The sequence below is a fragment of the Brachionichthys hirsutus genome, chromosome 2 (assembly GCF_040956055.1).
Source record: "Brachionichthys hirsutus isolate HB-005 chromosome 2, CSIRO-AGI_Bhir_v1, whole genome shotgun sequence".
In the NCBI taxonomy this organism is placed as follows: Eukaryota; Metazoa; Chordata; class Actinopteri; order Lophiiformes; family Brachionichthyidae; genus Brachionichthys; species Brachionichthys hirsutus.
Window position 1 is genome coordinate 3,523,488 of NC_090898.1, and position 24,693 is coordinate 3,548,180.

Below are 24,693 nucleotides of genomic sequence, written 5' to 3' on the forward strand. Positions count from 1 at the left end.
GGCAGTGTCAGAAGTAGCGGCTAGTCATTAGTGCACCAGCGGCAGCAGAGCTGAGTGTTGCGGACTGGAGCGAGGGGACCCCAGGGAACAGAGGACGGAGACGGGGTGAACGCTGAATTTGTATTTTACTGAGGCTCGTCAGAAAGCTCAATGTCCTGGAGCTGTACACAGGATAGCGGGTCGGCTGGAGCCCAACGAAAATAACTGGGTAACAAAAAGACACAGCCGAGAAGGAAAAATCAAAAAGCCAGCTCTAATACAAATCGCTCACAACAAAAGGAAAATGCTGCGGTCGGCAAGGCGAGGCGAGACACAGGGACGGGGAGCGGCAGAAAGACGTGATCCAAAGAACAGTCCGACAGGGGAGAGCGGGCGGAGCAGGGTTTATGATGGCTGGTGGTAATCTGCCTCAATCCGCCTCGGGTGTGTCCGGGGTGACCGCAGCCAATCCGCACGCCGCAGGTCCTGGAGTGAGAGGCAGACACAGGTGTGCGTAATAAGGCAAATCATGAAGTGCAGCAACATGACCCTCACAGCTGAGGGTGGTAAAAAAAAAACTCATTTCAGATCCCTATGCAAGCACACAGGCCACCAGGACACCAGTTTTACAGTTTGGAAAGCCCACTCAGTGAGCCCACTCAGTGAGCACTATTAGTGGCGTAATGCCGTCTTGGAAGGCTCATTTTCCCATGAACTCTAATTGGTGATTGAGGACTCTTCCTTGTCTTTATCCAGCTGTTCTCTTCTCGCTCACGCTGAGCAAAGTCTAGTGGGTGATTAGTCCCGTGGCCCGATCCCCTTCAGCTCGCTCACTTTCACACGATAGGTCTTTTTGAAGAGCCTAACGGAGAAAGTGAGTTGGCCTCTGTGGCGCCGCATTGGCTGATGAGCCGAGCAGTCGGCTGAATGATCGATGTAAGTGAATTCATCTCAGCTTGAATGGAATTGTTCTCCACTCCTAAACATTCAAGCTATTCGGCGTTGACTTTATTTCTACCCGCTCTGGTCATTTTGTAGTAAAATGAGGTGCCTTTTAAGGTCCTTTCTGTGCCCACGTCTGTCATCTTTCCCTCTCGGCCTTCTCTGAAATTCAAGCCAGTGCATCAGGATGTGTGCCAACAGGAAATGGAGTGAGAGGAGTGTTTGTTCAGTGGGGCAGCCGGGCTGACTCAATTTCGTGCGCCTCATCACAGGTAGACGCGAGTATTTCGGACTGCGGTCCCTCCGCGGTAATGAATAGTCTGTATTTTAAAGAGCATGCGGCAGAGTGTGTGTGTGTGTGGGGGGGGGGGGCTATGTGTAATCCAGCACTATGGACGGTTCTTGGCTCCCAGAGGAACAGGCTTGCGTCAGCGCAAAGGTGCCATGAAAACGCTGAGGCACTGGTTTGCCAGGCTGGAGCCCGGCGAGCAGTGATGGAGATGATAAGGGCGGTTATTTCTGGGCTGTTTGCACAGCTTTACTGGACTTTATTCAGCACCGTAACGAGTGACTGATTTAAGCCATTATCTCACCTAATTATCACGGGCTGTGCAAACCACTAATACGCTATGAATGTTTATGGGGCAGAAGGAAACAGCGAGGAGGAGGAGGACAACCTATGATGCTTTCAGCTCTAGGAATGAGAGATGTAAGGCAGAGAAGAGTAATACTAACATTTTATGTGAAAGCCTTATATCACAAAGGACTATAAGAGGTTTTTTTCTTTTTCTTTTTTGCACACAACAAATGAAACAGTCAGTCAAATAAAAGAAACATTTACACAAATTTCTTTTTTTTAATCATATTTGTACCATATTTTCAACTTTTCATTCTGCAATTTTATTTGAGACTTCTGTCTTTTCATGCATGATTCCTTTTGACATAATGTACCGTAGCATGCAAGCCGTCAAACCATGCATGTCTGGCTAACTTTGCGTGCCAGCATGTGTGGGTCACTGCAGATTGCAAAGTAGTGGTTATCTACGCGGCTCATGCAACCTGATAGCAATTTGTTGTTTTTCCTCTGCCTGCATTTGAGAGGTATCCGACCTTGTAAGGTAGGCTGCGGGGGGGGGGGGGGGGGGTTAATAGACTCCCCAGCTGGATATCAGTAGCCTCGGAGAAAGAGACTCATCCACACAGCTTTACCCAAACAGAGGGAGAGCGGCGCCACCGGACTCAATTGAGAAACGGAAGTAACAAATTCACTCCCACAGGTGTTTGAAATGACAGTCAGGCGAGTAAGAAATATCGATCAGCTCAAAAAGGATGACGGCGAGAGAGTCTGAAAAGAGGAAGGCAGATGGAGGAAGTAGGGGGCAGAGTTATCAAAGTCGCGCCTGGGTAACAATGACAGGAGGGGGGGGTGTTATCACCAGGGCATATTCACAGGCCTTTAAAACACAAACCGTCCGACTTCTGTCTGCTTAATCTACTGGTAATACTCGTCATCGTCATTACCCTCGTTTTCATCCAGGGGCATTTGAGGGGGTAGTAGTAGGCAGAGGAGAGACACAGCAGGAAAGACGGAACAAGCACTGGATATACTGCATCTAATCCTAACCCAGGAGGAGCCATGGCTAATGGCTAATGAAGGTTGGTCATGTGACGCCTTCATGTTATTGCATTTTTCTCATTAAAGATGTATAAATTCAGGACCCCAGTCTGGTGTATATATCATCCCAACCCTTTTTATTTATTTTCTTGTGCATGTCGTGCTGGGATTATAATGAATGTGGCACCGATATCAGGCTAATTCCACTAATCTGGGAGCCGCTGCTGGATTTAAAATCCAAATGTCACTATGCTTATCCCCACAAGCCCAAAACATGTCCAAAACCTGCCAGTCATGTTTAGTGCCGATTTTGAGGCTCCATCAGCCTCAATCAGGTGGATACCTGTGTTCTCCTGCTTAACGTTCCGCTGTGTTTTCTGAGACTGCAGCGGTTCGTACATTGTGGACATGAAAACCTATTTGGATGACAAAGGTGCAAATGCTAAACACTAGCCGACAGATGTGTCACCTTGAAATCAGAACTTTCCAAGTTGTCTCCCTTCAGAAGGATGAATTGATTGTTTCTTCCTCTAAATTCAAAATTAGTAGTGATAACCTTTTTGGAGGCATGCCGTTAGCGGCGATAGCGGCAGCTCTCCCTCGTCTCCTGCCTTTGAAGCTCCTCTTTTTTATCTGGATGCTTGTGATGCATGTTGTCTGGAGGATCAGGCAGCGTGGAGGGGCAGGTGCGAGGGGCAGGAGCTGATAAATAAGCGAGGCTGCTATCAGGACACAGGGCCAGATAAAGGACAACACTCATCGCTGCCACTTCCTGATTTATAACCCTTGCAGGGAGCGACGGCGACCCCCATTTCACTTCCACTTACTGTGTATTTCATATCTGTTCATTTTATTTCGTCCTAGAAGAAGAAGAAGAAGAAAGCTTTTTGAAACATTCCACAGCCTAAAAAGCTTAGCATCAGCTGGTTGTTTATAATACATTACTATTTAATATTAAATTACCTGATTTGAGCTACAAAAGTAGCTTGGTTCTGCTAATATACATCAAAGTATTGCTCCAAAACCAAGGGCATGAATATGCAGCGATGACTGCTCTGAATCTTTGAGAAAGGCCTTCCACAGGATTGCAGGGACGTTCTCCCTTTAGCGAGGTCTGCCGCTGATGCCGAGGCCCGGCGCTCACCCGGCGGTCCAATTAATCCCATAAGTGTCTGATGGCTCTGCATGGGGCCCACACGGCTCCCCCACACCGATCGCAGGCAACCTTCTCTCTCGGCCCGCCTTTCTTGCATGGAGGCATAATCATGTTAAATGGGAAAGTGTCACCACAACGCTGGAGACGCGTCATTGTATTAAGCACCAGATTAATGCTCGAATGCTTGCTGCACCATAAAGCTTTTTTTTTTTTCTCTCTCTCTCAGGGGCCCCAGCCATGATCTACAGCGCCAGGCTAAATTTAAGTCTTTAAAGCCCGCACCATGAAGTAATCGTCAACACTCTAATTTTTGGAAAATAAGGTCTTCATGGAACCTTCAGAAAAATTTGTCCAAAAAACAACAACAACAAAACCTACATTTTTATATAAGTGCTCTAATTTATGTATCTTTTGCAAAATCAGGAATTTCTTCATGGCAACTGCAGATGCAAGTGTTGTTGGCTTGTATCTATCAGCGTTTTTGGGGGGGAATTCTCAAAATCCAGAAATATGTATCAAATATGATACGTTTGGCTATACAGGGTTAACGCTGGTTTTAGTTTTTAATTTTTATTCCATTGTTTATACCTTTTTTCAGATCAAGTGAGAGGAAGCAAGGAAGGGGGATAACGGCGTTGCTCAGACGCCCAGATGTTCAGACATTTCAGGCCGGTGGCCGTGCAACTCTCTCTATCAAGTCGCGGTCTTGGCAAAGAGTGTAGCTAAACCCCGGCCAGACATCGATGAAGATGACTGGTTTTCTGAAGCCTTTCATAAAGCTCAGCCCTGAGAACGGTAGAGAACAGTTCCTTGCTGGTGAAGCTCCAGAAATACCGTAAGAGCGTGTTCTCAGGTCTAGCCAGAAGCTGGAACAAGTAGAAAGAATGAGAAAAACCACCATAACGTCCCGTTTTCATGCATCCGTCAAACAAGCAGGAAGCTCTTCAAAATAAAAGCGGCATAAAGGAAATTACGACGATACAAACTGATAATACAGGAAGTGTTAAACATAAAACACAGACCTCAATAAGAGTCCAGTGTCCACTCTTTGATCCCAGACCTACATGCACCAGCCTGCAGCCCAGCTTTCCCAATTTTTTACACCAGTCAATCGGCTCATAATGGAAACTCGGCATGTCGTTTATCATCATGATCGACCAAACAGCGTTTATGAACCAGATTTTTGAACAAAAGGGAGCAGGTTTTAAATATTTCTCACATCGCCGCACAATGTCACACTTGCCGTTTAAGACTAATGATTTGCCCCGGACTCATATCCCTGCAGAATGACCCGGAGAGAGGATTGAACGAGCTCGAGGATGGAGAACCGTACTCATTTCCCGAGAGTATGGTCGGCTATTTTTAACATGGAAAAATATATATATTTCCCATATATGGTTAATCATCACAGCATGACAGCGTGGCAAATCACTCTGAACTAATGATTTGAAGAATCATTTGTCTGAACATAGGGCTGTCTGAACATAAAGCGGCCCCCGATAGGAAGATTCGGCGAATGAAAGAATCTAATAGAGTAATAAACAGATTAATAATGTGGAAGGTTCCAGCTTCGTCTCTCAATTAGCACTAAATCAGTGGTGGTTATCCGCCTGCCCCTAATTGAATGTGATAGCGAGCGGCGCTAATGCAAATCCTCCAGGTGTAATTGGTGTCGGTCGACGTGGTGCGTCTACTGCCTGGTCCCGTGTTGCATCGGTCTGCACCATAAACACGCACGAAGAAACTTCCGGAGGCCGGCTAGTCCTCCTTGAGAAGAGGACTAAATACTGCACGGAATAAACAGGCTGGGAAGCTGTCTGAGCGTTTTGGGTAACTCCAGGCGGTCCTTTGGGGCGTAGATATGCATGTCTGCCAGGAAGGTAGTTTATTTATAAGGCACACATGAAAGATCTGATGAAGTGATTAATAAAGGAAACAGAGTGCGCTCCTTGGTGAATGTAAAAAGGAGTGCTGGCTTCAGACGCCGCCACAGAGATAGTCTGGCTGGAACCAGGTGTGGGAATTGGGAGTCCTTCGTGTTTGCTGATTCGTTGTAGTGTCAAACGCCAGCCAAGCTGCCGAGTGGCGTCTCCTCGGGGCGAGCTTCAGCTCTGACCACTCTGACCCTTTCTGACGCTCTTTGTGTTTAGTTATTTCCTGTCAGGTCTAGGAAGACTGGTTTAGGGCACTTTCCGCCTCCCTTCAGCTTTTCCGACGTTCCCTAGCAGATCTGTGGCTCAATAGATTTCTATCCCCGGGGAGTGTTTTTGGATTTCGTGGCTTGGCTTTATTTTAGCTATCACATGTCTGTGAACCTTTAGAGCCTTTGTACAGACACATTTGAGCCTTTGATAAGCAGTTCGATTCAATCAACTGAATGTGCTTTAAATGGAGGGACGTTTACGTCTATTCTGCGCTCAGTCTGGGACCTTTGCACCTCTGACCCGCTTCAGTCTGTGCTGCTGCACTGCGTTCCTAATAACTGCAGCAGCTCTCAGCAGCACAGACGGCAAGGCTCTCAAGTTAAGTGTGAGTGGTGTTTTGCCATTCGTGTGGCCTCCGCAATGAGCTGGCGACTCATCTGGGGTGTATCCTTTCACCCACAGCAAGCTGGGATAGGCTCCAGCATACCCGTGACCCGCAAGGCGGATAAGCGGATGTACAAAATAATGGATGGATGTAATCAAGTGAAAACTGATTCTTCTGCAACTTTCCAGAATTTTGCATTTGTGCATTTACAAAATAATTATGAACAATCCCCTTTATTGACTTTAAGTCCACCGCACATCAAGGGACCGGCGTTATGTCCTTTACTCTTAGCCTTTCTCTCCTTCTTTGTGTCCCACTAGATGAGACCTGCGCCAACTGCTCCTTCGGGGCAATCTGCGACGCCCAGAGCGGCCAGTGTGTTTGCGCGGCGGAGTGCGTGGACTCTCGCCAGCCCGTGTGTGGCAGTGATGGCACCACCTACAGCAGCGAGTGCGAGCTCCACGTGCGAGCCTGCAAGGAACAGATGGACCTCCACGTGGTCACACAAGGAGGGTGCAGTAAGTGATGCGTGCATTTACGCAGCATGTTCTCGATGCTTTACATGTGTCACGCTGATTATTGCTGAATCCTTACAGTGAGTGGAAGAACTGAGATAAACTCTAAGCTAAGTGTGGGTATAAAAATACAAGTAGAGCAAGCCTTGCGTAGCTTCAGGCAGGAAGTTCATATATTCAAATATTTAAATCCATTTGTAGGAAATTCAAATGGGAAATGACTTAAGGAGCGTGTGCATGTCGGGTATGAACCTAAGCCTTTGGCGTTGATCTTTCTTTGGCTCTGACCCGTCCCTCTGCTGTCTGTTCATTCAGAAACATGTGGCGGCACCGTTTGTGCCTGGGGGGCCCGGTGCGTCCAGAATAAGTGCGAGTGCCCGCAGTGCTCAGGCGAGGCCTTCTCTGCAGTGTGCGGCAGCGATGGCACCACCTACAACAACGAGTGTGAACTCCGCATGTCCTCCTGCATGCAAAAGAGGACCATTGACCCGGTTAAGCCTGGCAGCTGCGACGAAGGTAGGAAAGGTGCTTTGAATCGGGGTAATGATCTGCATCAGCTGACCTGCGGAGCACCTTTCATTTGTATATGGATTCTCATCGTGATTGATTTGCCGCCGGCGGCAGCAGGTTAACGAAGCAAAAGATGAAGCCAAAGTCATCAGCTAAGCCGGGGGCCGAGAGCACTAGTGCCCTCTGGGTGATGAAGTTCGGTGGAATATTGAAGACACAGTCTTTTCATCACGTTGTATTCATTTATCAGTCCAGCCGTTTCTTCAGCTACCCTTCATTTTCAAATAACTGCCAGGTTCCGTTGGAGCATTTTATATTCCTCAACTGCAGGTTTATGTTAGAGACCTCTCTGCTTTTCATTTTCCAAAAGGTTATTAGCCAAGGAGCTCATGATGTATTGTCCATCCATCCGTCCATCCATCCATCCATCCGTCCTGTTGATTTAAATTGGCGGCGTCATATCACTGTTCGCGAAAGCATCCAGTGGACAATGCAAAGCACTTCCTGTCCTCTCAGGCAGCTTTTATTCTGAAAGTTAGCCTTTCTAGCATATTAGCTTCAACACCTGATGAAGAGTAATGAAGTTTAAGTGGTTGGATTATGCTACTAATGGAGTATTTACCAAGCACAGTGGTGGCTGTGCATCAATGGATGATATGGAATGGCCGTCATTTTGCCACAGCTATTAAATGCATACCCTTGAGAATGCAGAGTATACATTTTATCAAGCCCACTTATCCATTCAGGCTCTTAAATGTGTGCCGGACGGCCGTTACATGAGCATCGCTGCCTGAGGCTCTGGATGAGCTCTAATGAGCTCTAATTCACCGTGCAAATCATTTCGCGATCAGCACTAGCTGTCCGAGGCAAGACAGCCCAGTCCCTTGCCCGGTCCTGGTGATGGCACCCACGGTGCTGCCCCCCCCTACCCTCAGATGTTGGCTCCTGATGGGGAACAGCCATCATCTGAGAGACCACACCAGCCATGCAGCAGGGAGAGGAGGGCAGACCAAACAAGCACGAGAGGAAGAATCCTCTTCCGTTCTGATTGGTAGCCGGGGGTGATTCCTTCTATTATTTCTCTTTTGTCGTTTCTCCCTCTCCTCCATTGTCGATCGTGTCACCCTGGGCCTGAGGGGGGGGGGGGGGGGGGTCATTCTGCTGAAGCTTCTCGTGGTCGATTTAACATCGTGCCACTGACCTTCTTTGTATGTGGAGCATGAACAAATGAGCATGAAGATTCAGACTCGCTGTCGCCACACACACACACACACACACACCCACACACACCCCCACACACACACACACGCACACTCTCTGTCACCCATCTATTGGTTGCTTGCTATCAGGCAGAAAAGCCATCTTCCTCCTCCCGATGGCTGTTGGGTTACTTGCGCAGCATCACGGATTAGTTTTCCTCTCCTGTTCTGTCTCCCAGCATCCTTTCTTTCATCAGTTACTCATTTTGATTCAGAGAAAACCATCAGCCTCACACAATAGAATAGTCCCCCTCCCCCCCCCCCCCCCACTCCCGCTCGCTCTCTTACATCCCACCCACTCATTTCTCTCTCCATATTACATTCTTCTCCATCAAAATTGTGCGTCTCAACAAAAAGGGGACTAATGCTGCCACAGACATGGGTGGAGATGTTTTCTTCTTCAATCAATACATTTCACCCCGGGGGGGGGCACCACTAGTTCTGTCCCTTCTCCCTTGGATCTGACCCAGACGCGCCGCAGGAGGTCTGGCGTCATTTTGAAATGATCAGAAATAGGTTTGTTTTTCTCCTGTTGGAACACCTGCGTTTGGCTGTCACGTCTCTGTACCCCCCCCCCCTCCATGTAGATGGCTGGGTGTTGGTTTGAGCTGAGATCAGAGCGTGCAGACAGGCAGCCTCTATACTTCACATCTAAGATAAGCTGCAGAGGAAGGGGACACAGGATTTATTTGCTTACGCAGATCTGACTTAAAAACTCCGAGCATAAAAATGACAGCATCCCCCCCGCTGGCCACACAGGGACATGCATCACCTGTTTCATTACACTCTTGGGGAGGCCTGGCCTCAGCTCCCCCTCTTCACCTGCAGGGGTCCAGACCCCCCCCCCCCCATTTTTTATTGAATATACATTTAATTAATAAACACGAATGTGAGTGCGGGATCGCAGCAACACATAATCAACAGCCACCCCCCCCTTTTTTTCACAGAAGTTTATTTGTCCTGTTTTATGCCCATCCTTTAAGGGAGGGTGTGAAATGGTTTGACTCATGGAGTGCAAATTGCTCCACGCCATTTTTCTTATTTATCCTCACGTCTGAATCTCGTGACGACTCGTTATTCGTTTTCGAGTGACAGATGTCGAAGCACACAAGGCTTATGATACGAGAGGCATCATAACAGAAGAGCAACCACTGTTGTTGGCCGTCACGCGCATTCCCTCCTCCCTGTCTTCTTTTATTCGCCCTTAACCTCGTCTTTTCTTCGCCCTCCTTTAATGCACGCTTGTAGCCTTTTCCTCTATGGTCAAAATCAGTTCCTGTGGAATCCTTTCCCTTTGTTTGGTTCCGCCTGTGTCTTCCTGGGACATCACTCGTGCACCTTTCTTCTTCGTCCTGCTGGATCCTGTCGCCTTAATGGCGCTCCCTTGGCTAAGTAGACTCCGTTTTCTGACATGATTGAGTAAAAAGGAGACGGGCGGGTGTCGCAGAGAGAATAGCTGATGCAGCCGAGCTGGAGATGTATTCATTGAAAGGTTCATAGGAAGCACGGGTGCTGGGCACATCAGAGAGCAGCAGCTAATTAGGACCCCCCCCTCCTCCTCTTCCCTCCCCTTTTATTTATTCTATTCTCCATTCTTTTATTTATTATTGATCTTGTAAGCGGGCCTGAGCGGATTATGGATTGGCTGCTCTTGCCGTTCCCATGATGCATTATGTCTCGCTGAGCTGGTGCACCCTGCGCAGATACCGGCAGTCTGCCACCTGTGATCCAGCCCTCATTATTTATCTGTTCTGGGACCAGTTAACTTAAGCAGAAACACTTCTCTTACCTGATGCGTCCAGCCGTTCAGCTGAGGGGGGAGCTTTTAGCTGAACTGCATTTTATTTTTGAATAACTCATTTGTTTGAAACGAACTTCCTGCCAGCCCACAGCCCTCTCTCTCTCTCTCTCTGACTGCTTTCATTTCCTGCCCCCCCCCCCCCCCGGGACTTCTGCTGAGGGTGAAATTTGTAACATCAAACGCAGGATCCTCCCCCACTCTTTGCTGGCTTTCTGCAACCCTCCCCCCCCCTCCCTCCGATTTGTTTTTCATAAATTAATTTCCAAACTGTTTTGCTGGAAACTTTTTTCTCCCCCCTCCATATGCGCCTATAAAACGTTCTCGTACTTTCCGCTTTATTTTGCATCACCGTCGACTTTTAGCTGCTGTCGGGTTTTTCTGCTTTTAAGATCCGACCAGCGTTGTGTGATTTTCTTGTTTGTTGTTCATCGAGCTGCTTACATTTTTATTTATTTTATTTCTTTAGCTGTAAAGATCCTTTGAGTGTTTTGAACAGGGCTCTATAGATGATTGAATATTATTTATTTTTAAGCCCACACGGGACATGAAGTCGGCCTAAACAGCTCGGCGACACATTGTGCTTCAGAGAAGGTCACTTTTAAAAACTCACAGTTAAAGAGTTGCAGACTCATTTTTATTTTATATTTTACCGAAGCATTTAAAGTGTGTATGGTTGGTAAATTCTCATAGAGTGCGTGTCACAGTCAGAGGCAAGAGTGAATCAAATCAGATTTAAATGAAATGAAAAGAATGACCCCCCCCCCACCATCAGTGCAAGGACGTTGTGTGTACCGTTTTTTTTTGACAATCTCTTGTGCTCGCTTCAGTCGCCCCTTCCCTCGTACAATCAGCAGTGCCTTTGATTTCCTTCCCCACCAGCAGTTTGTGGGAAATAATTATCCCCGATTCAGTTAAAGTAGGATGCCGTTTCTACCTGATTCACTGACAGTGGTTTGTGTTTCTTATTTGTGCTGTTCTCCATTTCTGCTGTGTCGTCATACAGACTGCGGCTCGGGGGGGTCAGGTTCGGGCATCGAGAGCTGCGAGCAAGACCGCTGTCGCATGTTTGGAGGCTCGTGGGATGAAGACGCAGAGGACGAGCGCTGTATCTGTGACTTCTCTTGTCAAAGTGTACCTCGCCTTGCGGTACGTGCCTTCAGAACACTCCTAAAAAGAGTGAATGGAAAGCCCCTCGACAGCAGGCACGTTGTTGGGGTGTTTAACAAGCTTTTTTCCCCCGTTATTAGCGCTGACTTTAGCGTTTTTCGACGGCCAGAACGGATGCATTTTTTTCCAGTTATTTTATAAGGGAAACATTTGAATGATTTGAGTTACGAGCTCGGTCCTGGAACGAATTATACTCGTATGTCAAGGTATTAATGTACTGCATCAACGTTTAAAAAAAAAACAATATGGAGATAAACTTAGAAGTAAACACACATCACTTGTTTTTGAATCCATGCATTCTGTCCTCATGGTTATTATAGGCCTGTGGGTGTTCTAGCTCAGCATCATTTTATATACTCATCAACAATCAGTCTCCATCCTCGCCACTTTACTGAGTCGATGCTAATGAACGTGTGAAATGAACGGCATATGGACGGCCAGCCACGTGATAACAGCTGGCCGATGTGACAGCTCGCACTGTCGAAGTGAAGACAGCTGGGCCGCATCAATCGCAGGTGAGCAAACAGGCAGGTGGAGGCTGCCAGGCGTGACCCATTCCAGTGCCACACAGGGCCCGCCTCACATAGACGTGCTATTAGGGAGCAGGAACGAGCGAGTGGAGGTGGTCGCAGCAGACACGGTGTAATGCCCCGCCCCCTGTGACTCTCGTCTAGGTTTGCGGATCAGACGGGGAAAACTATAGCAACGAGTGCCAGCTGAAGAAGGCCAGATGTGCGAAACGAGAGCACTTGTTGATTCAGAATCTGGGACCCTGCGCAGGTCGGTACACCATCGGCCGCATCACGCCACTCAGCGTTAATGCCGCCGCCGCAGCAGCAGCATCCTCACCGAGGCTCATTGTCATTGGCATCCCATTTCACCGCTCATTTCCATCCATTGATGGCTGTAGTTCAAGTCCGTCGATAAGCAGATGAGACGAAGCGGGGGGGTTAAGTATGCATGATTGTGTCGTTTGATGGTGGAAGGTTAACTCAGCGCACTTTGCAGCGATGCCTCGGGGCCTCCGTGGATGACGACGCTGCAGAATCTCCCTTCTGGGTAATGACTTGAGAGGATTGAGGATCCACTTTTCCTGTCCAGACAATTCCTTTTTTTTTTTACTTTAAATGAAAACCCTCTGATGAAAGCTGTAATTTATCAGCCCAAAAATGTGTCCCAACATTAAGAGGCAAAGGCGAGCCGCCTTCCTCACCACGGCCATGTAAAAAGAAGAGCTGATGCAAGCATTGATGGGGGGGGTTGAGTGATCGTTTCGGCCTTTTTGATTCTCCCGGGGTTGAAAGTAAAGAGGCAGATGAGAGAAGAGTTTTCACGCTCGTCCCTGCAGATTCTTCTTCCTAAGCCGGCCTCCTTGGGCACCGACTGTCACGCTTTTCTACCAGCCATGGATAATCAATCCTTTTTTTAAGGGCACCCGAGCTCTGGGCTCTCCTCTCCTATTAGCGGAAGAGCTGGGGGGATTTCTCTGCCCTCTGCATTAGCAGTGGAAGGAGAAACTTCATTTGACCTCCGCAAACTTATCAAAACATGGCAGCTCTACCGGGGACTGAAGGCAAGCTCATTCTTATTTGGACAAAACTTGGCCTCTTTTGCATCAAGTGTCAACAGCATCATCACTGCATCATTTTGGCTGTCTCCAAATTCAAATCTGGGTCAGGGGTTTCATTAAAAGTCGAACAAAATGCACATTGCACAGACAGACAGTCGGCATCACGCAGAGGGGGGGAAGCGCTGCAGCAGACCATGAAGATGTGGGGCTAGTATTGCACATCACAGCGAGCTGCATTGTGCTGCCCAATCGCCACCGAAGAGGGGAGGGGGGGGGACCCTCGAAGGGTGGAAGAACATCTGAAATTAAAAGTTATCCTTGTCCTAATAGGCTCGGCGCAGAAAGCCGAATGGAGCGCTGGGAAGTGGCAAGTTAAATGAAGTGTGTCCAGAGCCCATCTCTGGAGTGTGTGTGTGTGTGTGGGGGGGGGGGGGGGGGGGAGCACTGGGAAAATAGTGAGCCGAGTCATCGCCGTTAGGCTAAGGCTCATATCCACAGCTGTAACTGTGTGATTTATGTATCGCCGTATCTCCAGCTTCCAAACTGCAAATGGGCAGCACAAGACAAAGCGATCAGGGGGGGGGGGAACAGAAACAGTTCTGCATTCTGTCTCGACAACTTCACTTTTCACTCCAAAGCCCTGAGAATTTAAACGCTGGTGTTTTTTCTTCCTCCCACTCAATGTTTTCCCACTCTCGGCCCATTTCTGGAGAAGCACCAGTTTTTGGGTCGCCTTTTTGTTTTGGTGAAAGTTTTTCAGAGCTGTCACAGCAGTCTGAAGGCTGGTGCATCCGTAGACAAAGGATCCCCCACCCCACACACACACAATTTCTGTGCACAGGCACAAATTGCTTGACACATTCCATAGCATTATACTGACTTTCTGGGGGGGGTTCCTTCTGGGGAGGTTGTAGGGCAGCAGTGCTATTTTGTAGTATTAGACAAGAACAAATGAAGAGAACATGCCTCCGAGTCGGTGGTAAATGTCAGCTGGCGTGCATTGTTTGTTTCCACTGCAGCTAATGGCATCATTTCCCTCCTGATTTTGAGCCATTGTGGAGAAAGTCACAAATAGAATTGTTATCTCGGAGCCGGCTGCCAGCCTCTCCACCTCTGCCCCTCAAGCCAGTCTTATTGTTGGCAAAAAGTTACATGTTGTTTAGAGATTGTGTTGTCTAATTCCTCACACACGCGCACACACACGCACACACACACACACGGTCAACTCGCGCACTAACCCCCCTTCAACCAATGTAATCTCTCAAATGCTGGTACCCCCCCCCCCCCCTTCCTGTGCCATCTCCCATCTCTCTTTTTGTCGCTACTTTATCAGCACTTCCAGCCCCATCTCTACCCAAGCTGACGACCCCCCAGCACTGCAGTCAGTCTGTATACAGCTGCTGCCTCGACAACGTGACGGCCGCCCTCGGAGTCGGACTGGCCGGATGCCCCAGTAAGTCCCCCCCCCCCCCCCCCTTCACATTCACCTTTGTTTTTTGCAGGAAGTTGTGTTTGCAATCAGGCGGTTTCAGCATGTGGAGCTTATTCTGTTTGCTCGTAATTACAGCGGCAGAGATGAATATGTTTCATCTTAATCCAGGGGAATAATTATGATAACGTTGCACCGTATCTGCGGGAATCTCTTCATCTGATGATGATGATGATGATGATGATGAATGATAACACCTGAAACGAAGGAGAAAATGCTCTGATAAGCTGTTACCTAGTGGATGCAGTATGGAAAATGCAGACTTAGAAATAGGGGTATGAAGAGATTTAGCAAACGGGAAAATCTCCTAAACACACTTTACCAACGTTTTTATTGATGGAAAAGAGCTACAGAATTGTAGGCAACACTGAACCATCATAAACTGGGTGATGCTAGAAAGGAATGAATCACGATGCATTTATTGGGCTTTGCATGAAGCAGCATTAAAGCATGTGATCGATTCTCCTCAGGTACCTGTCAGTGTAACATCTATGGCTCTTACAAGAAAACATGCGATCCAGCCACCGGCCAGTGCTCCTGCAAGCCGGGTGTCGGGGGACAGAAGTGTGACCGCTGCGAGCCGGGCTTCTGGAACTTCCGGGGCATCGTGACGGAGAACATGAGCGGCTGCACGCGTAAGGAAATCCGTCAGAGTCTGACAGCGCGAGCCGTCACTCGCCTCTTTCTGTTACTTTTCCGTAAATTGCTTAGTTGGCATTCGCCTACCTTCTTTTCATAAAGGGGTCAGTTCACCCGAATTACAAAGAAACGTAATTTCCGCACCTCTCGCCGTGCTGAGCGCGTTTCATTTTGAGATGTCTATCTCTGAGATTTCTGCCGTGAGCAGAATAGTGAGGTCAATTATATTCATAGAAAACTACAAAGCCCACAATCACACAAAACGACATAAAAAATTCAGACGGCAAAAAAAAAAAAGTGAAAATGGGAGAAATCTTTTCAGAGGATGCAATAGATGTGTAGACTTTTTAAGTTGAATATGGAGTAAAATATGGAGGAACAAAGCACAAGACTAACTTAAGGAGGTCCAGACACACAGTTCACTGTGAAAAGACATAACATAAAAGAGGAGGTGAAACTGAAGCTAGTTCAGATTTATGTATTTTATTAACCTTTCTCTAAAGTTCATTTTAATGTTTATTCTGTTTTTTACTTTCATCCTTTTATTTGACTTCTTTTATTCCTATTATTGTCCATGTTTTTATGCCCATATCATTCTCAAATGTATTTATTTTCAAGTTCTGTTTTTATATTCTTTCTAGCTTTTTATTTGTATCTTTTTGTCATTTCATTGGTGTAAAACATTTTTAGCTGCATTTACTGTATGAACAGTGTTACAAAACATAGTAGTAGTCGTAATAATTACTAGTAGTATTTATGATGTTCAATTGAGATGGTCATTAAACCATTGAAAAAAATAATATTTAAATATCCTATTCAATTTAAGAATGCAAATCTGTTTGCATTCTTAATCTGTCGAGGTAACGTGACTCAGATGTTGGGAGCTGATTTATGTTGGAAAATAAACACATTTCCCCAAACTAATATCCCATTCATCAAAAAACTGCAATAGAATTTTGGGAAAAGATGTCTGGAATAAAATTTACTGGATCTCAATGCCGACAATCCACTGAATTATACTCCACCAGAAAATAATCCCCATGTGGAAATTCATTTCTCACTGAATTGATTAAAAACAAAACAAATTCACCGGGTCATATCCTTCAAGTTAATAAGAAGTGAAAAGCACATTTCCAACATTGTAGCTTTCGTGTGAATGAATCCTTGATGCATCGAGTGAATGCGCTGCTTGCGTTATCATTCAGCTGAGGGAGGAGGCCAGGACCTCTTGTTTGTTTTGTTGTAATGCGATATGGCAACCAGCTTGTATCCTGCTGTAGCCTGGGGGGGGGCCTCGCCCATAGCCTGACCTTAACCAGGTACCAATACCACGCTCAGCAGGTGAGGAGGCCAAGAAGCTGCAGCATTGATTCCAGGAACACGATGGGGTGGATGTCCTTCCCCGGGGTTGTTTTTCTTGCCTTTCCGTACTTCTCCTCCTCCTCCTCCTCACCCTGCGGCCACTAAGGCAGCGTGAACTATTGCCGACCTGTGGACTGTAGGACATTGACATTTCCAAAACGAGGTTCAGAGGTGAAGGTTGCCAGGCGCCGCATAAACAAAGTGCTCCTTATCCCATTTCCTGCCTCGGCCCCTACTTGACTTGACGCTTATTTCTCATCAGCCTCTCTTGTTTTCCTCCACCTCTCCGTGGCAGCTTGTAACTGCGACGCCACGGGCTCGGTCCGGGATGACTGCGAGCAGATGTCGGGTCTATGCTCCTGCAAGACCGGAGTGAAGGGCATGAAGTGCAACGTGTGTCCAGATGGATCCAAGATGGGCATGAATGGCTGCGACAAAGGTAATAGGCGAGCGAACCAAGGCAACCCAGTGTAGCGTAAATAAACGACGTCAACACACACACACACACACACACACAGAGACACACGGAAACACACGTTTCTCAGCATTAGTCCATGTTTTAGCCATTAAATGTAACGACATCAGTTACAGAGTCCAGATGTCGCGATTGATTTGGAGCCAAACAAATCTAGAAACAGGAGCCCACACACATGTTTACATCTTTCTTCCCATTACTGTTCGCTGATTGTGAAGCCTTTTCCTGTTTAATAGCGGATCAGCCTCATCCGATGCTTTTTGCATCAGTCCGGTTTATTGATACAGGAAGGAAGTGACTACAGGGGAAGATAATCAATAGAGATTAGGAGTGCAGGAGTGTACAAATTACAGGGACATGGCATAACACCAACTGATGTTTGTGTGTGTGTTTGTGTGTGTGTGTGTGTGTGTGTGAGAGAGAGAGATAAAGTCAATTTTGGATGTCTCACAATGATTCCATGTGCAATTTTACACGCATGTAATCGTCCACATGCGAAAGGCTCTTGACTAGTTTGATGTGCGGCTGCATGCTAAGAAGGCAGGTTGAAGGAAAGGTTAGCTCCCGCTGGGGGGGCCTGCAGCTCCTTGATTAAGATGCACCATCAGATATCGACTGGAAGTCAACTGCTTAATGAAGCTCGCACTCCCGGCACAGTGGTGGGCCAGTCTGGCACACGGCCAACCTGCCAGATGAAAAGACAGTGTACTGAGAAATGGTAGCACATTAAAGCAGGAGCTAAGGAGTGTGTGTGTGTGTGTGGGTGTGCGTGTGTGTGTGATGTTGCAGCAATGCAAAGACCCCACACTCATAACCTCGCAGGTGGGTGGATGGTGGGCTCCCCAAGTGGAGCTCCTGCAGAGGCAACTTCAAGGCTTCAAATGCTGCTTTGGAGAGCTTCAAAAGGCATCGATGAAAAAAGTGCCCTGACAGAAGTAAAGCAGCTGATTCTGCAGTGGTCCATGAGACTATGAGTCCATGAGACTATGAGTCCATGAGACTATGAGTTTCACAGTGTTTCCGACAGGCAACTAGACAATCCCCATAATTGCACTACGGTTGTGAAGAGATTAAGTCGGGTTATTCACAGAGAGGTGGAAAACTTGCATATGAAATAAGGAGGTTGGAGGCCAGAGCTGCTTACAAGGCCAGTTCAAAGCCTCTCAGGCGCGCATTGTCTGATAGCAAGCAGAGAATGTGATGACGCTCAGGACGCGGCTACGGCTAGCATGGCTGTGTATATGCAGACATCCAGCTTGTAAAGACGAGCTTGGGTAACCCCCCAACTATAATTCGATCCCAACTTCTGCTCATGGGAAGCCTTTAAGTGGCTGAAGGGACCCGATCAAAAAGTGAGTCTGAATATCAGAGAGGCCCGGATCTCTCCCACCCGCACCCTCCAGCTCCTCTCAGGGACATAATCCCTCCAGCATGTCCAGGGTCTCCTCCCATGTGGGACACGCCAGGAATGTAGGTTGACTGGTCAAATGAGAGTGTTGGGATTCATTATTCTTTATTTATTTATTTGTTGAGTTTTCCGTCTTTCCTTTAAAGCACCAAACAACACGGGACTGTCGTTACTGGCGACGCCGTTTGGGTTTGCTGCCAACTGGCACTCGATGATGGCTCATTGGAGTAAAAGCTGTCTTTGACACTTCAGCAAGCATCGGGAAAAGAGTCTGTGAAACTGTAACATTAAATATGCATGCGATTTAAGTTTTAAGGTAACTCGCCTGCATTTACATAACACTTTCTGCCAAAAAAAAAAAAAAAAACAGCATCCACAAAGCAACTGCACTCCATTGCTGTAAACGGAACGCATATGGCGCTGCAACAGTAACCATGCAAGCCCGTTTCTTCTCCAGCGCTCGAGGCTCCAGCTTCCTGTCAGGATCTGGTGTGCAGCTTTGGAGCATCTTGCATTGAAGCGAATGGCCAAGCCCACTGCGAGTGCCCTTCACCGGATTGCGACGAGAAAAAACAGAGCAAGGTGGGTTTTTCGAACTGGATGTTTGTGGTCATTTCCCTGTTTGTCACACGTTATAAAGACAAACGCCTACAGGAAGTTCACACGTGTCCTCTCTCCATCTCTGTCCCCGTGGAGCAGGTGTGCGGATCAGACGGGGTGACCTATGCTGACCAGTGCCAGCTGAGGACCATCGCCTGTAGGCAGGACAAGGACATCACGGTGAATCACTTTGGACAGTGCACAGGTGAGCCCTGTCAGCGTCTCCATCTTTCACGCGTCGCGTGGACGGTCAACTGCTGTCCGGCCCCCGTTAAAAGATGGTGGACATTGCCACGGGCTTGGAATTGTCCCCCTTCTGCTGTTTCCGTATCCATCTCGCTATCTCACTCTCACAGCCTGCGTGGAAAATTTGCTTGCATTTTTTGTCAACCACAGAAATGCACCTGCACATGCATCGTGTAAATAAATTAGTTTTGCTATTTCTGCTTGTCCATTTAATAAAACTACAGGATTAGGATTGGCCAATGTTTACCCCCGAGGAACTAGAGGACAATCTGGCCTGTCCTCTTCTGCTTGTAGGACAGTTGAGCATGAAATCATGCAGGCCTGTGGAGAAAAGTAATGTGAAAGAGGGTTTTCTCGCTTTTTAAATCCAAGGGTTTTTTAGTTTGACTGGAGTCTGAGCCATTAAAATCCCACAAGATAGCAATGACACTTCCTTTCACTCCTCTGCTTGGGGATTGGTGTCATCTTCAAACCCTCCTGTGGAGGGAAATGCAGTCAATCCCCTTGCAGCTACTCGTTTCCAGGAACGTGATGCTGCTTCAGCGTGATGGCGGATGCAGAGTACACGTGTGCTCAGTAAAAGGTGCAGCTCCTGGCTTTTGGTCCAGATGCTGATTGAGCGCATCCGTCTGACAGACCCCAGGATATACGCCGAGGCCATGCATTTCATGTCCAGGGAACTTGCTGCACCAGCTTGCGTCGCGATGGGGTTCTACCGACACCGTCGGTAAGCCACGCGGGGGGAGGGAGACGCCAGCTGTGAGCTTCTGACCACTAGCTAATGCCAGGTGTGCAGCTCTAAAGGTGGGGAAATGTTCATTAACCTGAGGATTACTCAGCAGCCGCAGATCAGGTGACCTAATGCCGTGTCACCATCTCCCTTGTTTGGGGCAAAGTAGGTCAAATCCATAGGAGGCAAGGCTGTTAACATGATCCGTGTTAAGCTGCAGGTATACACATAAAGTACACAAAAAAAACATCCTCCACAAGAGATCGACAAGTCTTTGATAAGTCCATGAGCATCTGTTAATTACAAACTCACTGCCAAGGGTCGCCAAGAAAAGGAGCAAAAAAAAAACCCTCCAGCATGGTTTCGTGTTCCTCTGTTGCCTGGCAATAGAGACGTGGGTTGTGTGTAATCCCTCACCTAGCATTTCTAAACGCAGAAGGCAAGACGAGGTCTCACAGCAGACTCCTTCTCGGCGGACCCCTCAGGGCAGGAACAGACAGACAAGCACTTGAGCCCACCAGCAGCTACGGAGGTTCTTTTAATTTCCCCCCCCCCCCCCCCCCGAATGCTGTGCCACCACGGGTAGCTGTTCCTCCGCCGCTGTCGGCTCGGGGGTGAGATCTCAAGCTCATTTCACGTGTGGATGGCTACGGATTAGCATTTGCTCTGCCTGCACCCCTCAGCACCCCTCAGCACGCCACAGACCCCGCCTGCACTCCCTCACGCTGTTTGCACGCGGCGCTTCCGGACGCGCGGCCTGAGCGCTGCGGGGTGCTGATGCTCACTGAGCTGGTATGACCAGAGGGTCATGCCGAGGGCTCGTAGTGTGTGACTGCCGGTGCGCAGTACGCCACTAATGAGCAGTCTAGGAAAGCTTTGCAGCCCTTCAGAATAAGAGCATTTACAGCTTTTTGCGTGCGACAGAGAACACGCAGCATGTGTTAGCCAGCTGCCTCTGAAGTCTCCATCCTCTGAGCAGCAGCGCCACGGATTCTCCTCGCTCCGCTGCTGCCTCCCAGTGAAAAGATGGAATATCTGAAGAAAAATTCATTCCCTGCGCCAAACTGGGGAGGAGGGTATTTGGACTGATGACCAAATGCCGCCACGAGGGACCGGCCTCTCCCATACGGAGTTATCACCTGTGGTTTCCCCGACAAACTGGCAGCGAATGCCGGCATATGGCGTCGGCAGCTCGCTCGGGCTCTAGTTGCCGTCACCGTGTTCTGCCCTTATTATTTCGTCCCTCGTTCCCGAACTGCTTGTCTGTACCGGTACTCTCCCGTGCCTTTCTTTGTGAGCCCCTTTTCTTCTTGCTGATTCGAACGCTTTTGTCGGACCCATTCTGTCCCCATCATTTCCGTCTTCTTGACTCTCTTGATTCTCTTGTCTTTTTCGCCCCGGTGGGGATTGGGAATCCAGACTCCGCCTCCTCATTGAGCGTGGTTTACTCCACAAACAATCTACCGCCTTTCAGCGATAACTATACGGCTGAGACAAGCCAAGATGGCAATCAAGTTTTTGTGTGTGTGTGTCCCTTTTCAGCCGGTGATATAACTGCCCATTGCTCCAATGAGAGGGGGGGGGGGGGCAGGAAACAAAACGGAAACGGATTGTTAAACTTGATTACGAGAGGCATCGACTGAGCAGACTAAGTTCAACAATCTTTCTTTCTTCTTGCCGTGTCGTCGTTCTCGCCGCTCCAGATACGCACACACGCGGCAACCATTAGGCACTCTCCGGTGAGGCTAGCGTCCTGACGCTAAGCTGGCAACTGACTGACGGGTTTAGTCAAGAGGAAAGGCAAAGCATGACATCGTCCTCTAGCGATAGCATCGCCGCCCAATGCGCACCAAATCCGTCTCTATACAAATATCTGCTGAGCTTTAAGCTTGCGCCGTGCGTCCCCCCGGGCGTTCTGCCGTCTCAGTAGGCATCACATTTCACACTTGGGTGAATAATTGCCGATCAAATACGCGATTATAGCAGTGTAATTAAGGCCTACGCATAATGTTAGGCGAATCCTAATGAAGCGCAAATCTTCGGTATGGGTTCTTTTAAAATCTTCTGTTCATTTCACACACATACGCACACACACACACACACACACTCGCGCACGTTTAAACTCCTGGGGCATAATAAAGTAAAGGAAGAACAACCACTACTGCCAGGTGCTCACGTAGCATCTCTTATTCCCCTAAAGGAGCCTTTTATCCTATGCAACATTTACCCTTTTGCACCAGAGCCTTTTATCCTATGCAACATTTGCCCATTTGCACCAGAGCCTTTTATCCTATGCAACATTTACCCTTTTGCACCAGAGCCTTTTATCCTATGCAACATTTGCCCATTTGCAACAGAGCCTTTTATCCTATGCAACATTTGCCCTTTTGCACCAGAGCCTTTTATCCTATGCAACATTTGCCCTTTTGCACCAGAGCCTTTTATCCTATGCAACATTTGCCCATTTGCACCAGAGCCTTTTATCCTATGCAACATTTGCCCTTTTGCACCAGAGCATTTAGTGTCATCGACATTGAGCTTTCTAATGGGAGCCCCTCTCTCTTTCTCACCTGGAGTGTTTTCTTTGCCATGTGTATTTTGTGTGTCTGTTGTCAACCGTGTGTTTGGTGTGTTTTGGACGAACGCTCTTGCTCTCTTCAAGCAGCAGTTTGCCGTCTTTGAAGCTCGAGTTAAAGCTGCCTCTCTTTTTTTTTGCCCCATTTCTATCAATCATTCATCACTGGAGGCGCTGGCTGTTGGTGATTAAAGCTTTTGCTACTGGAGGGCAGCATTTGAATATGCATATATAATTCATAAACATTGGCACAGCAATGCTTGCAACACACAAGCATGCATATTGTGCACACACACCCAAGCACAAGCGCAGCTTGCACTGTGCACCGACACAGACTGGAGTAGTTTAAGTGTGGTTGGGCCACATAACTCGTCTGCTGTCGAAACACACTTCGGTGCATAAGATTGTGAATGCAGTTTGTCATTGGTTGGCAGGTTCCATATTCACTCTGCATTTGGATGCACTTTCATGTTTGTCAAATACAGATTCCTGACATCTTATTTGTTGCTGAGATTGCTTTTACAAATCGGGGCTTGTGTGTGCGTCTGTGTGTGTGTGTGTAGGCGTGTTGTTAGTGTGTCGGTGTGCGTTAGTGCATTGCATCATGACATCAGGTAGGAGGGTTGTAAGAATAAACCCAACATAATCATCCATTAAATGCAGAGCTAATAAGTTATTCTCCGGAGGAGGATCTGAAGCCGCCTGGTTTGATTTGCTTTATTGGCTGATGACGACGTTTTTATTTCCTGTGGTTTGATTATTTAGACTGTAATGGAGTTAGGCGTAGCAAAATCAGACATTCTCATCTTTGCTCAATCATTCATCCATTCCTTGCTTCCTCCCCTTCCCTCCACCAGAAATCCTCTCTGAGGCGGCTGACCGACCCACCCCTAACCCCCCCGCCACCATCTCCAGCACAGCCTCTGCCGCCATCACCACCACCTTCCACCTTAACATGGTGTGGGCCATACCGCTTCCAAGGACGCCAGAGACAGAGACCGCTGAGCCGCCTCCAGTCGCTACCCCCTTCCCCACCCTCATCCACTCTGACCCACGATCAAACCACCGCCACCCCATCCACACCGAGCCGCAGCCACAATCCACTGCCGCCACCCCAATCGCCTCCCCCTCCCGCAGCAGCCCTGTCCCCTCCGCTGCTGTGGCCTCCTTCGAGGGCTCTGGCAGCGGCGAGCCAAGTGGGGATGACCAGACCGAGGAAGAGGAGGAGCTGGGAGAGGAAGCAGGTAGCGGCATGCCGACGGAGGCCAGTGGGCGAGAGGAGTCAGTCGGTAAATCCCAGCTCTTTCATGTCATTACCCATAATGCTCTGATTTGTGTGTGGGAGGGGTTTTGTTTTTTGTTTTTTTGTTTTCAAGAAGAGCTGGGGGAAATATTTTCTGAACTGACCTCATATCACATTCATGCCACCATCTTTTGTGCGAGGCTTACATTAACAACAGCCATTGGATTTGTATGGAAATTGGGTTGTTTTGGAGACAAATGTCAGGCGGGCGGGCGGCGAAGAGGAATGTGTGTAAGCACACGCTGCGTGTACCGTTTCGCACAAGATGCATTTCTCAATTCCAGACAGCAAAGAATGTATTTTGCACGCTTCACTGTTGCTACATCACCCGAGCTCTTCTGTCCCTTTCCGCTGGTGCGCAGCTAGCAAAACAAACCCTGTAAAAGAAGCTCTCAGCAGGCGAAACTGTCGCCCCTTTTCGGGGCATCTCTGCAGCCCGACTCATCTCAGCATTCCCTCTTGTCTAGAACAGCAGGCGATATCTGGGACTCCGTTTGGACAACAAGTGACCAACTCTTCTTTTTTCTTTTTTGCTTTCATCACCTTATCCCCCCTTGCCTGACAGCCTGCTGTTATGGGATAGGATTGATGAAGCACCCCTCTTCTTCCTCGTCCCCGCATGCTCCCGAAGCTTTAGATTTATGCTCTTGTCAGAGGCTGACCAGAGCGCTTGCTGACGTGAGGAGCATGAAGCCGACTGCCAAGGAGACCCGTTGTCTTTTGGTTGTGTTGGTCTGTGTGTGTGTGTGTGTGTGTGTGTGTGTCCAAGCGTAGCTAAATAGGATTATATAGTGTGTGTCCCTCTCCTCGTGCCTTAGAGTTC

The 24,693-nt window shown here is 48.1% G+C and overlaps 1 protein-coding gene across 1 annotated transcript in view; it reads left to right on the forward strand.

The window, feature by feature from the left end:
* The window catches only part of agrn (agrin), a 188,326-nt gene that overhangs the window by 146,820 nt on the left and 16,813 nt on the right, over positions 1-24,693 (forward strand). The window contains exons 9-18 of the mRNA XM_068750622.1: positions 6,542-6,739; positions 7,052-7,252; positions 11,310-11,452; positions 12,148-12,253; positions 14,377-14,496; positions 15,003-15,167; positions 16,829-16,972; positions 18,874-18,998; positions 19,116-19,221; positions 23,425-23,856. Coding sequence (XP_068606723.1) covers positions 6,542-6,739; positions 7,052-7,252; positions 11,310-11,452; positions 12,148-12,253; positions 14,377-14,496; positions 15,003-15,167; positions 16,829-16,972; positions 18,874-18,998; positions 19,116-19,221; positions 23,425-23,856 — 1,740 coding nt within the window. The remainder of the gene's footprint in view (positions 1-6,541; positions 6,740-7,051; positions 7,253-11,309; positions 11,453-12,147; positions 12,254-14,376; positions 14,497-15,002; positions 15,168-16,828; positions 16,973-18,873; positions 18,999-19,115; positions 19,222-23,424; positions 23,857-24,693) is intronic.